The sequence below is a fragment of the Microdochium trichocladiopsis genome, assembly GCF_020744255.1.
Source record: "Microdochium trichocladiopsis strain MPI-CAGE-CH-0230 chromosome Unknown B0I36scaffold_4, whole genome shotgun sequence".
NCBI lineage: Eukaryota > Fungi > Ascomycota > Sordariomycetes > Xylariales > Microdochiaceae > Microdochium > Microdochium trichocladiopsis.
The window spans coordinates 2,736,340-2,751,136 of record NW_025763547.1 but is presented as its reverse complement, the minus strand read 5'-3'; the positions used below and the strand labels follow the sequence as shown (position 1 = coordinate 2,751,136).

The following is a 14,797-nucleotide window of genomic DNA, read 5'->3' as shown; positions in this document are numbered from 1 at the left end:
GGCAAGGCGTGGATGGGCCGGCCAAGATTTCTGAGATGCGACCCTGACCTGAGAGAGCTTGCTGCATTGCCTCTGGGACTCCTCCCGACATCTTTCTTCACGTCAACCGTCATTCTCACGCAACGGGCCACCAGTGCACCGGTCAGACCCATCCAAAAACATCTCTCTCTCTCTCTCTCACCGCTCGGCTGGTGATAGTCCTCGCGGCGGCACACCTCTGCCCAGCACGGAAACTCACTAGGCAACGAAGCCGCCCGACCTCGCGCCTCGAAACGCGGACACACACACATACACACACCTCTCTGCCCAACATGCCGAAAGCAGAGATCGGGTCGACCAAGTACCTGGCGAACAAGATGAAGTCCAAGGGCCTGCAGCGGCTGCGGTGGTACTGCCAGGTGTGCGAGCGGCAGATGCGCGACGAGAACGGGTTCAAGATGCACACGCAGTCCGAGTCGCACGTGCGGCAGATGCTGGTGGTCGGGGAGAACACGAAGAAGTTCCTGGGCGAGTACAGCGAGCAGTTCAAGCGGGACTTTGTGCAGCTGCTGCGGACGAGCCACGGGGAGAAGCAGGTCCAGATCAACCACTTCTACCAGAGCTACATTGCCAACAAGGAGCACGTGCACATGAACGCGACCAAGTGGCCGAACCTGACCGAGTTTGCCAAGTACCTCGGCCGCGAGGGCGTCTGTCGGGTAGAGGAGATTGAGGGGAAGGGCCTGCATATCGCCTGGATCGACGACTCGCCGGACGCGCTCAGGAGGAGGGACGCGATCAGGAGGAAGGAGATGCAGGACAAAGGCGACGAGGAGCGCGAGCAGAGGATGATCAGGGAGCAGATCAAGCGCGCGAATAGAGAGGCTGGGGCACGGGGAGACGCCGCGGACAAAGATGGCGATGAAGCAGCGGTGGAGGAAGAGGAGGAGGAGCAGCAGCAGCGGCGGCAGAGGGAGCTGAAGCGTGAGGAGGGCGCCGAGAAGATCAAGTTGTCGTTCGGCGCGAAGCCGGCAGCCAAGTCGTCCGACTCGACGCCGACAACATCCTCCGCGCAGGCGACGCCGGCACCAACGAAGGAGGCAGCCGACAAGCCGAAGGACGAGGGAAAGGCCGCGCCAGCGACCGAGAAGCCAGCAGCTGCCGCGCCAATCAGCATGAAAATCACCGCCAGACCTCAGACGAAGAATGTCTTCGCGGCAGCAAAGAAGAACAACGCGCTTGCCGGAGGGACCAAGAAGCCCTCATCAGCATTTGAGCAGCCCAAGAAGATGAGCGAGGCAGAGCGCATCATGAAGGAGGAGATGGAAAGGAAACGCGGGAGAGGTGCCGCAGGGTTTGGTGGTGGAGAGTCTCACAACAAGCGCCCGAGGATGTGAGTCTATCTTATCGGGCCTCAACATATTCTCCTGTTATCCTGGGACATATTTAGCGAAGGCGTTCACGGAGATTGTTCAGCTTGAGGGGTATCTTTTTAAATGGTTGCCGGGCGTTGGGTTGCCGGATTCCCCCAGCAGTGTATGCATGGTGCGCCAACATCATTATGATGGAGTGGCTGTTTCCACAACGACAGCCACACATTCCAATGCAGCGGCCTTAATCTTCGAACCATTGCAAGAATGGAAGACCCCATTTGAGCATTGCGATCCGAGCCACGAACCTGAATGCTTGCATCATGGGGCCTGGGCGGCTTCTTAGCTGAACGTGAGCCAGCCCGCTGCAACGTGTTGCGTATCGCGGAATGGGACCTCCATGTGCCTCAGCCGTGCTGCACCAACACTTGCTGCAACGATGCATGCATGACTGTTGCTGCCGGGCTGATGACATCAGCACGGAAGCATCTGATACAAGGAGGGACACGTATCGTCTTTGCCGTGCCGTGCAGCTTCTACTGTGGCTGCCAGTGACAATCTGTCTTGGGACAAACATTATTATCCAGGTTCACAACCACGAAAGTTTGGAGCTGGACGGCTCTGCTAGGAGGACCCTGGGCTTCTTTGAACGGTCTAGGCCATGATTGCTTGCTGTGATGCTCATTTGTAGCTGGCGCCCTGCCCCTGGGCACATAGAATTTTTCTCTGCCACGAAATGAGATGCGGGCCGGGATCGCGTTTCCTGGACATGAGCCCTGCGGAACCCGACAATCGACCCCCCCGGCTTTCCCGATGGGGTCTCGGGCGCCGAGGAAAGCAGAGCAAAGGACAGGTCGTCGTTCCAAATTGGAACCCCCCCTGGAGCCGCTTGCGCACGACGTTGTATCAGACGTGGGTGGGTGCCTGCAGGGTAAGGTGGCTTGATCTTAAAACGGACCGGGCCTCCTTGCTGGCTGGGCCGAGAATCCTGGGTCGATGTCATCTCGCCAGCTTCGCCGTTGAGCTTAGCGTGTCCGTGTCCCATTCCACTTGATCTGCGACAGGCCCAGTCACTCCTTCTCGCCTCCAAAACACACGACACCATCCAACGGAGAAATAGGAGCAGCCGCATCTTTTCCCTTCGCAAAAACGCTACCTTAGGCATGGCGCATCATCGCCTGTAGCAGCACCGCATCTTGCTTATCTTCGCCGTCCCATTCCTTGTATCACCACTTCTACAATAGCGGGTATGTGTTGAGATATCCCAGGCTCGCAAGCCCGTCCGTCCCCTTTCCCACTTTCAGTAGCTCGAGACTGCCTGCTCCACTTGTTCCTGCCTCGCGAACACGTCGTCGACCACGGCAACCTCCACTGCTGCTGCAACTGTCCACACAGCCGTGGCACAAGCTTGCCCAGACCATCACCCTCCCTCCAGCACAACCACTTTTGCCGTTGCTCTCGTGCAGGCCTGAGCGCAGCGTCTATTGCTAGAGTTCTCCTCTACTCCCACTTGGTGGCATCAAACACAGAGCGGACTTGCCGGCTAATGCGCAATGACCGGTGCAGCAGCCCTTCGATGACGACCGTCTCGCTTATTTCAACATACTACTTTACTACCTAATACCGCAATACTGCCTACCGCCCACAGTCGCCATCAGCACAATGGCATCCGAGGCCGGCGCCGCGTCATGGCACCCGGCGCTGATGCCCAATAGCGGCGACGACGAACACAAGCACGACCACCACGAAGAAGACGTACATGACGACACGATAGGACAGAGCGGCTCGAACAATGGAGCCTTTCTCGACCAGCTCGACAACGAGAAGCAGGATCCCGAGGCTGGAGCTTGGAATCTCTCTTCAAAAGAGCCTACAGCAGATGTCCCCACGATAACCGAGGAACCCGCGGCCTCGATAAACACGTCAAAACACGCCAGCAGAATCTCGTTTGCTCGCACAGTGTCCCACGACATCGACTTCATCGACGATGAGGACACCGAGTGGAATCTGCAACGCACCGAGACCGACCCTTTCAAATTCATGCCTCCGAGCGACCGGACCAACTCGTTTCCCGTCGTCCCGTCAAGAGAGGCTGGCCCATTTGAGTCGCCCGCAAGCCGGCCACGCGCGACCAGCCAGGCGCAGGAGATCATACAGGATTTGGAGGATGAGGAGGAGCACGATGACTCGTTTACCCAAGCAGGAGCACCGACGTCCTCTGGGTTTGAAGCTGCAGCTCAAGAGGAGAGCGACCCGTCCTTCCGCCCTGCTGTTGGGGGGGAGGTGTCCGGTGCCGATGCTGCCGGGGCTCGATTCGAGGAGGGTCTTCCCCTGATTGCACACGACGAGGAGGAGGAAGAATCTGAAGAAGACGAGGAAGATGCGCAACACAAGAAGCTTGGCGACTTTGGAAATGCCTTTGGCGAAGATGACGGGGCGGAGGGAGATGACTTCTTCAGTCAGGTCCAGGGCTCATCAGACCAGGTCACCTCTCCGCCAACGTTGCAGCGCAAATCTACCACCATGGCGATTGGCGGCGTGACGGGGCCCGGCAAAGACGACAACGAACTGCCTAGCCCCAGTGAGGAAGGTCCGGCTCAAGATCTGACCGAGCCCGCCAACAATGACGAACAGAAGTCTGGAGTCGAGGGGACGGGCGATCTTGATGCTAAGTGGGCTGCTGCTTTCGGCGATGACGACGACGAGGAGTTCCTGGTAGAGCCTGCGACCGAGACCAAGGAGCTCGATCCTGCCGACATCTTCGGAAGCGACGACGAAGGTTTCTTGGACGATGATGACGATGCAGCTGCTGGCGCTCCTACCACTCCCCAAATTGAGACTGCTCCAGCGCAACCAACTGGACCGAATGGTCGGTACACACCAGCGGCTGGCGCGCAGCCGCAACGCCCGGCGAACCCATATGCTCCTCAAAACATGGCAGCGCAAGTCCCAGCCCAGCAGCTCCCGGCGTTTGCGACCCTCGCGAGAGGGGCGTCGACACCTGCGGTCTCGATGTTTGCCCCTGCGCCTCCAAGACCTGAGGTTCCCAAGGCGCAGAGCTTCGCTGACAAGGCCAAGGGAGGATACCAGTCACCTTACGACCTCCCTATGGATGTTGTGAAGTCTCCCAAGAAGCGCTCGAGCATGCAGCAGATGTCGCGCCCATCAACAAGCTCGTCCATGGCACCCCCCACGGGTCTCCCAAGGAGCGCCAGCGGTCAGAGCCAGGCCGCGCCCATGGCTCCTCCTCCTCGACCTGGATCGGGCCAGTCTGTACACAGTCAGCATCAAGGAAATGCTCCGAAGCCACCAGCCTTGAAGCCCTCATCTTCTGGATTCTTCGAGGATCTGCCGATGGCGTCGCCGAAGTCTCGCCCGGCCTCAAGAACTAATTACCGTCCTGCCGGCCAGCCCAGTCCGCAAGGCCCTCCTCAAGGGCCGCCACTGCCGTCTCCTCTAAGTGCCACAGGTCCCGAAGCTACAACAACACAGACACTGCCACAAAGACAGCCCAGTGGAGCACCGACGCTGGTCGCGCCCGAGCGTGTCAGTCCCTATGCCGCTCTTTCCACGGGTTCTGATACAAAACCTGCCGCTGTGCCTGCTGCGAGCAACCGATACTCTCCTGCACAGACGAATATGCTCGGAGCTGCTAATGGGGGTGTCGTGCCGCCATCCGCCATGAGCCGATATTCTCCAGCACCGCCTGGCTCTCGTGCTTCTAGTGGAGCCTATGGAGCCGTTGCATCTGGCATCCCACCTCCGATCCTGGCGGCTCACCAGCCAAGAACGTCGAGTCCTCTGGCTCATTATGAAATTTCCCGGGACTTGGGGCGCAATAGACTGCCCAGTCCCGCCCACAGCGACGCTGGTGGCGCTCCACTCGCGCGGACAAACTCCAACCAGTACGAGCCTCGCACGAACAGGATACCTTCGCTTCCCGTTACTCAAGAGGTCGAAGAAGAGACTACCGCTACACAGGCCCCGCCTATGCCTACAAATATGTCGCCCCAGCTGCGATATAGCAATGTTGAGGCCAGACGCACCCCTCCGCCTGTAGGTCTCCAGCCATCGATGCTTTCGCCCCCAAAGCGGACGACGGCCAACTACACCCCGCAACTGGTAGCCTCGCCAGGCAAGGATGCCAACTTCGTCCCCCCTGCGCGGTCCCAAGCTGGCTCACCTGGTCTCACACGCCATGCTCAGAGGTCTTCTTCTGGGCACAGCATAACGTCTCCACCTTTGGTGCAGAGCCCGCCGATTACGCGTCCGAATGTTCGAGCTCGTGGTTTGTCGCAACATCTCAACCTTGTTCCCCCTACTGATGGCCGCGAGAACGACCCTCTGCAGAGATGGAGAGGCTCGCCAGTGTTTTCCTGGGGTGTGGGCGGCACGTACGTCACTTCTTTCCCCAAGGACATTCCGCGTTACGGCATCCAGTCGACTGTGCCACAGATCACGCGCAGTCCAGGCGAGGTCAAGGTGAAGCACTCCAAGGACCTCCAGCCTCTGGACGAGCGGCTATCCAAGTTCCCCGGACCTCTGAAGGGCAGATCAAAGAAGAAGGAGACCGTGGCGTGGCTCGCTACTGCCATCGAAGGACTAGAACAACAGCAGCCCAAAAACAGCTTCCAGCATCATGTATCCCATGAGGACAAGCGTGCCGAGGAGCGCATACTGTTGTACAAGATTCTGAAGCTGTTCATCGAGAACGATGGCGTACTTGAGGGCAACGCTAATGTGGATAAGGCGGTCAGGGACATCATCTCCCCCGGTGTGTCCGCGCCCGACAGCTCCGACGTGTCTGCTGGAGCCGATCTAGGCATGCTGACATCATCCATGACGACAATGCAAGCCGATGCCGTCGACTCCACTGCGATTGAGCAAATTCGCACGTTCCTGCTGTCTGGAGAGCGTGAGAAGGCTGCTTGGTTGGCTGTTGATCGGAGGCTCTGGGGACATGCGCTGCTGTTGGCCAACACTGTGCAAACTGCGGATCTCTACAAGAAGGTCGCTCAAGAGTTCATCAAGAAGGAGGTCAACCACCCCGGCCTCGGCAACGAGTCTCTGGCCGCGCTTTACGGAGTGCTTTCTGGCAACTACGAGGAGTCTGTCGACGAGCTTGTGCCGTCACACGCACGTGCTGGCTTGCAGCTGATGTCGACATCACCCGCGGGTGCTGACTCGAAAGATGCTCTTGCTGGATTGGACAAGTGGCGTGAGACGCTCGGCCTGATTTTGAGCAACCGGAGTCTGGCTGATGTGCAGGCGCTGGGCTCGCTTGGCAATCTTTTGTCCAGCTACGGTCGTGCCGAAGCAGCACACATCTGCTACCTCTTCGCACGTCAACACGTGGTCTTTGGCGGACTGGACGACCCAAATGCCCATTTTGTACTTGTTGGAGCTGATCACAAGCGTCAGGCTGACCAGTTTGCAAAGGAGACTGAGGCTTTGCTTCTCAGTGAAGTCTTTGAGTATGGTCTCTCACTTGCTGGTGGCTCCACAACTTCACAAGGCTGCCCGCATCTCGCTGCGTACAAGCTGCAGCACGCGCTCATCCTCGCTCAGTACGGTTTCCGGGACAAGGCCTTGCAGTATTGCGACTCGATCTACAATGCCATGTCGGCGCAAACCAAGAGGTCCCCATACTACCACGCTGGCCTCGAGACAGCAGTTGACGACTTGATGAAACGTTTGAAGCAAGCGCCAAAGGAGGAGTCGTCGTCCTGGATCACCAAGCCCACATCAAGTGGGATGTGGAACCGATTCAACAAGTTTGTTGCTGGTGATGACAACGAGACGGCTGGTGACGGCACCACGGGTGATCTGGGAGCAGAATCCGGGCCCTTCGCGAGGATTGCTGGCGGTACACCAACCATCAGTCGCTCCCCGTCCGTGAACAATTTCGAGATGTACGGAAGCAGTCCTGTTGCCACCACGATGCCTAGCATGGCGATCTCTTCCACAAAGGCAGGCTCGCGGTATGCGCCGGGGGCCCCCGCACAGCTCTCTACATCGCCGTACGAGCCATCTGCCAGCTTCGCAGGGGCTTCGCGGAGTTCAAGTGACATGCCGCGCAGTCCGTATGAGCCCTCGCGGCAGAGTATAGACGGCGCGTATGTAAACGGCAACCCATACACACCGCAGACACCCAACTCAACCCACCAGCCTCCCTCGTCATACGGTGGTCAAGAATCTCCCTACGCCCCTGCTCAGCCAGTTGGGTCTGAAGCCCCTGCTGCAAACCCGTACGCAAGCTATGGTGGCTATGAGCCCACCCCGCAGAGTCAGCCAGCATCTCAGCAACAACCAGAGACTGCGGCGGCGAGCACGGACTCTGGTTACCAGCCGCCTTCGTATGGCTTTGAGCCACCTTCAATGAACACCTACAGCCCCCCGACGCTGAACACATTTGATTCGACCGACAGCAATGCCGTCGAGGGCGCCGCAACAGGCGGCTACGAGCCACCATCGTATCAGCCGTCGTCCTTTGAAGCGCCTTCATACCAACCGGGACCTGAGGTAAATGCGGATGATGCGGATGATGAGCAGCCCAAGCCTAAGAAGAAGAGCTTTATGGACGACGACGACGACGACTTCCCGTCAATGAAGCCGCGTGAGAAGACAAAGGCTGAGAAGGATCGAGAAAATGAGGAGCTCGTCCGCAAGGTTGCGGAGCAAGAAGGTAAGCTCGATGTTACTCCCGCTATCTCCGTTTTCCTCGTTAACAGTACGGCTAACTCAACACCAGCACAACAAGCAGCCGAGAAGGCCGCTGCCAAGAAGGGCGGTTGGGGCTTTGGCGGATGGTTCGGTGGTGCCAAGAGGGAAGGCGCCGAGACGCCAAAGGCCATCAAGGCCAAGCTCGGAGAGCAGAGCAGCTTTGTTTACGACCCCGAGCTCAAGCGCTGGGTCAACAAGAAGGCAGGCGCCGAGGAGACCACTGCCAAGGTTGCCACTCCGCCTCCGCCACGGGGCACACCACCGCCGCCAAATGCTGCGATGGCGCCCCCGCCTTCAGCAAGTGCGCCGCCCATGGGCCCGCCCCGGAGCACCAGCACGCCATCACCTGCTTTCGGCAGGAGCGCCTCCTCGTCCAGCCTCGCACCGCCGACAGGGAGCCCTGGACGCCCGGCACCGCTGCAGACCAGTGCTTCCGAGACTGCTGCCGGTGCTGGCCCGTCGCTCACGGCACCACCCGCACGCCCGGCTTCCAGACTGAGCAATGCCAGCAGCATTGATGACCTTCTCGGTGCCGCGGGACCCCGCAAAGGCGGCAAGAAGCCCAGGAAGAGCGGGCGCTATGTGGACGTGATGGCCAAATAGGAGTCTGCGTCCTCCGAACCCACGAGGGCCCCTCCTCCTGTGTACCGCCGGTCAACCGCCGGATGCCTCGACGCCATCGATGAGGGAGATGGTCTGGCAGGGGATGATATACGAAAAGGTCCACCCCAAATGACTGCAACTGGCAATAAAACGAGCATATTGGATGGTGGTCGTGTTGGAGGAAATGGGTATGCAGTAATGAGGCGGAGCACGTTCACTTGACCTGGAAGAAGCCACGGGAGCCATGTGTGTGTGCTGCGTGTTTTCGTGTGTATAATACTGGTCTGAGCCAGTGGCATTCAATCTGCGCTTGGGAACACTTTTGATTCATTCTTTGTGGCGTTCCCCCGTCACCATTCGCAGCAACATTGCGGCATTGTAATTGTTTTCGATTATTCATCAAGAGCGCAGCGTTGTGTATACTACTTTTCACTGCTCAAATGAGTTGGCTCTTATACAGTTGTAATAGACCATTGTCTGAAATTTGATGGTCTCTTGACCACGTCAATTGGCTCAGCGCCCTGGTTGTGAGCTCGTGATTACTTAGCTGCTGCGTACATGGCGAGTACATCTCTAGTAATGCAACGCTGCAACATTTCTCTCGACATCTCGAGTCAATCTCCCGACATATTCCTTCGCGCCCTGCTCGTCACAACCACAAAACATGTCATATACCTACTCGGGTCCACACTGCTGCAGCGGTTGATGGTGGTCCTTGGTTGAGGACGAAGGGGGTGTCTCTTTGTCCCCCAGGGGAACAGCAGCTTGATGTCAGATGGTGGCTACAGACTGTACGATGAAACGTAGTACTGCTCGGATGTTAGTGCATAGTCCTCGGTCAGCTCCACCACAACAGGAACCACCCCCAGCTGAAATACGCCATTATACTCATCGAAATAAAAATATCCCAAATGCAGAAATTGCGACTTACAGTGAGAACTGAATCGTCCCCGCCGCCGCCATCATCATACTGGGCGACAAACACGTATAATATCAGCGCATGGTCATCAGCAAAGCAGGCAATGACTCGGCCATCCAGCCTGCCGACGCTGAGGACTTTGCTCCAGTCCTTGCCATCCACGCGGACAGTCGCCCACTTGTCTGGCCCAGCTTCGCGGAAACGTGTGGATGGGTGGTCCTCGATGGCGCACGACAACTGCGCAGGGTCAACTTCTGGATTCTCCAGGCCGTGCCAGGCCGACTCGACCTGCAGCGTGTCCGTGTCGAGCCGCAGCCTTAGGTCGCCGTGCATATTAGCCGAAATCTCAAGTTTCGGGTTGCTATTTGCATTGCCGCCGCGGCCCCCACTACCACTCTCTGCCGCTGCCAGGGCGAGCTTAGTAAAGCGGTCTGATATGGCTTTAAGTTGGAGAAGAGGCGGTAGCTGGATGTGAACGTCCGGCTCGCGGACTTTGGGCTGCATAATAGTCTCGACGGTCTCAGGGTGCAGGACGCGGACGGGGATGTCCTGTGTGATAATTTTCTCGCGGTCACGATGAAGGCTTGTCTCCAAGGGCTCGGCGGCGAATATGCCGTCGTTGTCATCGCCGCTGTAGTTGTTGGCGTAGCCGGATGGTGCGGCCCCACCTCCACCGAACCGTGAGAACCCGCTGCCATAGCCGTTCGGGTTGGAAGGACGCGTCGAGGTGGTGATTGTCATGGATAAGATGGGGACACCATCCTTCTTGGTGAGCCTCAGAGTGGCAGAGTCGCCGTTGAGGGCGGATCTGAGGGCACGCTGGAGCGGTACGAGCGGCAGTTCGAGGTTGATTGTGTTGTTGGGCTCGTTGGACTGTAACGTTAGGGAATCAAAGATGAGATCGATACCAAGTGACCTGCATAGAACGAGCGGTGTGGCGAAGTTAACATCATTGCCCCCGGTGGTCCATCAAGACGCAAAAGGACAGTCCCAAGACAAGAACAGGATGACCTACGCCCACACTTGCGAACCCGTATCCGGAATTACCGTGAAACGAACATTGTCATCGTCGAGCCGAACCCACGCAATCTTCTCGAGGGCCGCCAGAGCCGCGACAAGCTCTGTAGGCCAACGGGTCGGAGTCAGCCATTTTGTTCGACACCGGGGCATGGCCAAGATAGCCTCGAGAGGGCGAAGGATTCCATACTCGAGAAGGTGCGGATGTTCTTGAGGTTAGTACGGAACCTCATCCTGATGGCGAGACTCGTCTCCGAAGCATTGGTAGCTTCGACGCACTGCGAGAAGCATGCACAGTCGATAACGCAGCAGTGTTGTGTTGCTCCCGCGGCGGACTTGTAAGAATGAGCTCGAAGTGGTGGCGATGACGTGTGTGTGCCTTCCTCTGGGCCAGCAGGAGACGCGTCTCCGGAGCACTTTACACGCCACTTGGAGCTGCCAGACGCGTCTGGTGCTGTGGGGTTTGTGCCCCGCTCCTAGCGCTGCCTGCCCCTCCAAGGGTCCCTGGACTTTGGCGGAGTCTGCTTGATGTCCACGGCATATCGGGATCAGGAAGAGTCCTCTCTGGGCAATGATCCGTGGAAAATGTCTTATTATGCTGGCCACAATAGATCTGAGCTTCAGCCATCACCTGAGCACATGTTAAATCGCACGCAGGCGACTGTATGCCCGTGTGCCAGATTACTTCTACGTCCCTTTGCTGGTTTTCCCACGCCGACAAAAAAACAAAATGTCCCAATCAAATCCGCCGTAGCAAGCTCCTCATAATGACATAACTCGCTCAACCCTCTTGATCCATGGCTGGCATGATTTACATTTGCCCCAATCTATTCTTCTTGCGACCCGTCGCTGTCATCGGGCTCATCGCCCCGTGTCTCCCTGCAGATGGTGCAGTGGCCCGCAGGCGGCATTACCTGGATAGCGTCCGAAGACTCGTCGGCGCACAGAGACTGGCGAGACATGCGCACACGCAGTGACATCCTTCGACTCAATTTGACTGCTCGGACAATCGTGGCGCTGACAAGGCGCAAAAAGCTCGTGCTCATGACTGCCGCGACTCTTGACTGGAGAGAGACCCTGGAGATCATGGAGAATCGGCGACGATGCCTCTGGACGTTGGCGCTAGTCTCGTCGTTGTCGTCCGCATCTGTGTCGAACCCTTCACCGCCAGTATCATCCTCTTCTGTCTCGCTGCGCCCTCCATTGTTCTCGTGATTGCTGTGGCGGTCGCCGACCGCCGCACTGACTCGTGTAAGCGGCACCACGATCAGATGGCCGCACGGGTGGATGATGTCCCTCCGGCATACGGGGCAGCTGGGATTCGTATAACAATCCCGGTTGAGGCTATCGATGATCCAGGTGATGATGCATGTGCGCCCGAAGCGATGCCCGCATTGCAGCTCAGCCCACGTCTCAGTCACGCCTTCTGGGTTGGCGACACCGACCGGATCTTGACAGATGGAGCACTCTTCTAGCGGCGGAGAGGGCGCCGGCGGAGGTGCTTGTGGGGTAACGGCACCCTTGCGAATGCGGAGTGGATTCAGGGCAGGAGGACGTCGTGACAGGCGGCGCCGTCGTCGCTCTTGGTTCTGCGCTGGGACCTCCGTGCCCGTGGTATCGGCAGTGGCGGGGCTTGCGGCATTGCTCGTGGTGGTGATTGACGCTGAAGGCCTGTCTGGTGAGCTACTGCACTTTGCTGCTTCTGCCTGGACTTCGACGGGACTGATGTGCATTGACTTGTCTGAGCTGTGCCGAGCTCGTGACGTTGTCGTTGAATTGACCGCATCCTCGCCATCTTGTGATCGGAGCCATGTCCGCTTGCGACCCCGACGAAGCACGGGAAACGCGGTCCTGGTGCCAGGGATCCCTGGCATGGTGTGTGTAAGTGGTCTGCCCCTCTGAATTATTGCGGCTGACACCTGTCGGAAGGAGCGAGAAAAGATGCAACAAGAAGCACAATTTGCCTCCCAAGGCGTGTTCGTAACTCAGAACAGATGGGAACAGATGCTGCGAGGTTCGTGATGGCCGGAGGAGCTGCCAAGCCTCGAGGCCACCGCAACTGTGAGGATGGCGGCGAGTCTCTGGCTAATTTTGGGTCGAGGTGCGCTGCGCTGCGTCCACAGCACAAGACTGGCCGCACGCAGCCAAGGCGACCGGCGGTTTGCTTGTGAGAAGGAGGTGAGAAAGGGCGCGATGTGATCCGAGAAAGTGAGATCAAGCTTGCTCGCTTGGGGCGGGCTCGAGTCGCACGTCGAGGAGATGAGCTGGCTTTGAGTAGCACAGGCTTCTTGGCTGGACAAGCTTTCAGGCCACCACTCCAGTCCTACAAGTACAAGTAGGGATACGTGACGGGCTGCACAGGTGCCCGTTGTGGCAGCGAGTCAAATAACAGAAAACGGCATGTGCAGATGACAGCAGCAAGCTTGTCGGCGCCTGAGGCTGACTCGTCCAATCGGTCCTCAGGCAGGCCTGTGTTCGTCGAGCTGCTCGGGCCGTCGAGAGTTTAATGGCCCGCTAGTGAGTCAAGGACCATGGTGGCATGCGCCTTGGAACCTGCTCAGGCATCGCTCTGAAGAGCCCAAGCACGTAGATATAGCCAAGCGCATTGTGACGAGACTATGTCCTGGAGGACTCGTCGTTATCGCTGCTTGTCCTCCAAAAAGGCGTCTGGCGTCATGGGACCACGTGCATGTGGCCCCAACACAACCCCGGTGGTATCATGCATGTCAAGTTATGTTCGGTCCAAACTCGATAGCGATGGTCATTGTCTCAGAACTCATCCACCTTATCTTAGCGCAGGGCATTGCAGGAGGGGTCTGCTGACCTGGCAGGGTGGCCGGCATCATCCACATGTTGCGACTTGAAACTTCAGTGATTAGGTCCCATGTCCTACTCCCGGCACTCTCAGCTTTTAACGATAACCTGGAACCCATGCAACCACCCTTTCAACTTAGGTCGAGGCGTGGGACACGGCAGGCACTTGAAGTCGGCTCACTGTCCACCACGGCAGTATTGGATTATGTGCACCTTCAACACCCACCAGACTATTACAGCTATAACCGAATCGGCTTCACATAGTGTTTTCTGTGCGACCCAACTGTGCCCCGAGTCGCAATATCACCACGTGTTTGTACTATAGGCTGAGAAAGTAGTCGAGGTGTTGTATTCGTCTGCTCTAAATACAGCCGTATTCGCTGTCGCGGGCGCGCATCCAGCCGCTGACAGTAAATCCTGTCCAACAATGCAATGCTGAGAAACATCAAAACTCATCGTCTTTGTCGCGGGTCCCCCTCGTCGTCATCATCGTCGCTGTCGTCTCGAAAACCCTGTTCCAAACTGCGCGAAGACCATGTTAGCTTGATTCTGACAAGAAAACAATGACTCGGGACTCACTCTCTGCTCAACCGGCTCGTGCTGTCCACCCGGTTGACGTATTGCGCATCCAAAGACAGCGCATGCCTGCGAGCTGCTGTATCATCCGCGCCCGCATACACTCTGCCCAGCTCCTCGCCATCTGCCGAAAGAAAGTCCAGGTCTTCGGAGAGACCATCGTCGTCATCGTCATCGGCATTGCCGCCTCTCTCCACCCGCGTCCTGCGCCAGTTCGAAGGAACGAGCCACCGAGCCATGAAAGCCTGCACCCGGATTCTGGCAGAGCTCGTGCGATCTGATATTGTATTTACGGGTATGTATTGGCTGTAACGAAGCTGGTAGTGGCGCCATAAAGGCAGGGCGACGTAGGTCGTGAGGAGGAAGAGGATGAGGGCTATGACCGCGGGTACTATCAAGGCCTATGGACAAACGAGGAACACAGGGTCAGTCGGCTGGTCTCTAGGTGTCTGGGGCTGTCCGGTTGTGCATGCGAATGTGTGCAGACACCAGACTTGTGGTTCTCGTACCTTCATGGCCTCGATGGTGGCACCCATTGCTGTTGATGCGGGAGGTCCGCTCTTCCCCAGCAAGGCTACTCAGGGTCGGCGTGATTGTGGCCTACGCCGAGTTGTCGACGAAGAGGCTTTGTTGTGGACGGTGCTCGTGGTTGAGATCAATGGTTCGGTTGCGCTGGAGACGACACGGCTCTTCGGAAGCTGCGCGCGTATACGTAATCGGGACAACCCTGAACGAGCTCCAGCCGGTGGTGCAATTTCCCCAGCTGGGTCGGGCTAGGCTTGGCTGCCTCACTGAG

The 14,797-nt window shown here is 57.9% G+C and overlaps 5 protein-coding genes across 5 annotated transcripts; 2 read left to right on the top strand and 3 right to left on the bottom strand.

Moving 5' to 3' along the window:
• The first annotated feature begins 73 nt into the window (after positions 1-73).
• Positions 74-1,694, top strand: B0I36DRAFT_321397 (domain of Kin17 curved DNA-binding protein-domain-containing protein). Its single transcript, XM_046153699.1, has one exon. The coding sequence runs from the start codon at positions 312-314 to the stop codon at positions 1,374-1,376; it is 1,065 nt and encodes a 354-aa protein (XP_046014260.1). The 5' UTR covers positions 74-311; the 3' UTR covers positions 1,377-1,694.
• A 1,317-nt stretch (positions 1,695-3,011) lies between these two features.
• Positions 3,012-8,675, top strand: B0I36DRAFT_362094 (Sec23-binding domain of Sec16-domain-containing protein; the record flags this gene model as incomplete). The annotated part of the gene is made up of 2 exons (XM_046158594.1): positions 3,012-8,034; positions 8,101-8,675. The coding sequence occupies 2 exons, from the start codon at positions 3,012-3,014 to the stop codon at positions 8,673-8,675; spliced, it is 5,598 nt and encodes a 1,865-aa protein (XP_046014259.1).
• Positions 8,676-9,457: 782 nt separating this feature from the next.
• Positions 9,458-10,844, bottom strand: B0I36DRAFT_362093 (checkpoint protein hus1; the record flags this gene model as incomplete). Its single annotated transcript, XM_046158593.1, has 4 exons — positions 9,458-9,484; positions 9,607-10,510; positions 10,610-10,715; positions 10,802-10,844. The coding sequence occupies 4 exons, from the start codon at positions 10,842-10,844 to the stop codon at positions 9,458-9,460; spliced, it is 1,080 nt and encodes a 359-aa protein (XP_046014258.1).
• A 594-nt stretch (positions 10,845-11,438) lies between these two features.
• Positions 11,439-12,485, bottom strand: B0I36DRAFT_362092 (uncharacterized protein; the record flags this gene model as incomplete). The annotated part of the gene is made up of 1 exon (XM_046158592.1): positions 11,439-12,485. One exon carries the CDS (start codon positions 12,483-12,485, stop codon positions 11,439-11,441), a length of 1,047 nt encoding a protein of 348 aa, XP_046014257.1.
• A 935-nt stretch (positions 12,486-13,420) lies between these two features.
• B0I36DRAFT_321391 (uncharacterized protein) lies at positions 13,421-14,700 on the bottom strand. The gene is made up of 3 exons (XM_046153698.1): positions 14,511-14,700; positions 14,005-14,402; positions 13,421-13,947 (listed from the first exon to the last, which is right to left on the bottom strand). Exons 1-3 carry the CDS (start codon positions 14,535-14,537, stop codon positions 13,878-13,880), a joined length of 495 nt encoding a protein of 164 aa, XP_046014256.1. The 5' UTR covers positions 14,538-14,700; the 3' UTR covers positions 13,421-13,877.
• Positions 14,701-14,797: the final 97 nt, after the last annotated feature.

Bases quoted from the DNA above. Each gene is read 5' to 3' on its own strand.
- B0I36DRAFT_321397 (XM_046153699.1), top strand. From the start codon at position 312: ATGCCGAAAGCAGAGATCGGGTCGACCAAGTACCTGGCGAACAAGATG.
- B0I36DRAFT_321391 (XM_046153698.1), bottom strand. From the start codon at position 14,537: ATGGGTGCCACCATCGAGGCCATGAAG. The intron at 14,403-14,510 runs GTACGAGAACCA...GTTTGTCCATAG, and splicing joins CCACCATCGAGGCCATGAAG to GCCTTGATAGTACCCGCGGT. The intron at 13,948-14,004 runs GTGAGTCCCGAG...GTCTTCGCGCAG, and splicing joins ACGAGCCGGTTGAGCAGAGA to TTTGGAACAGGGTTTTCGAG.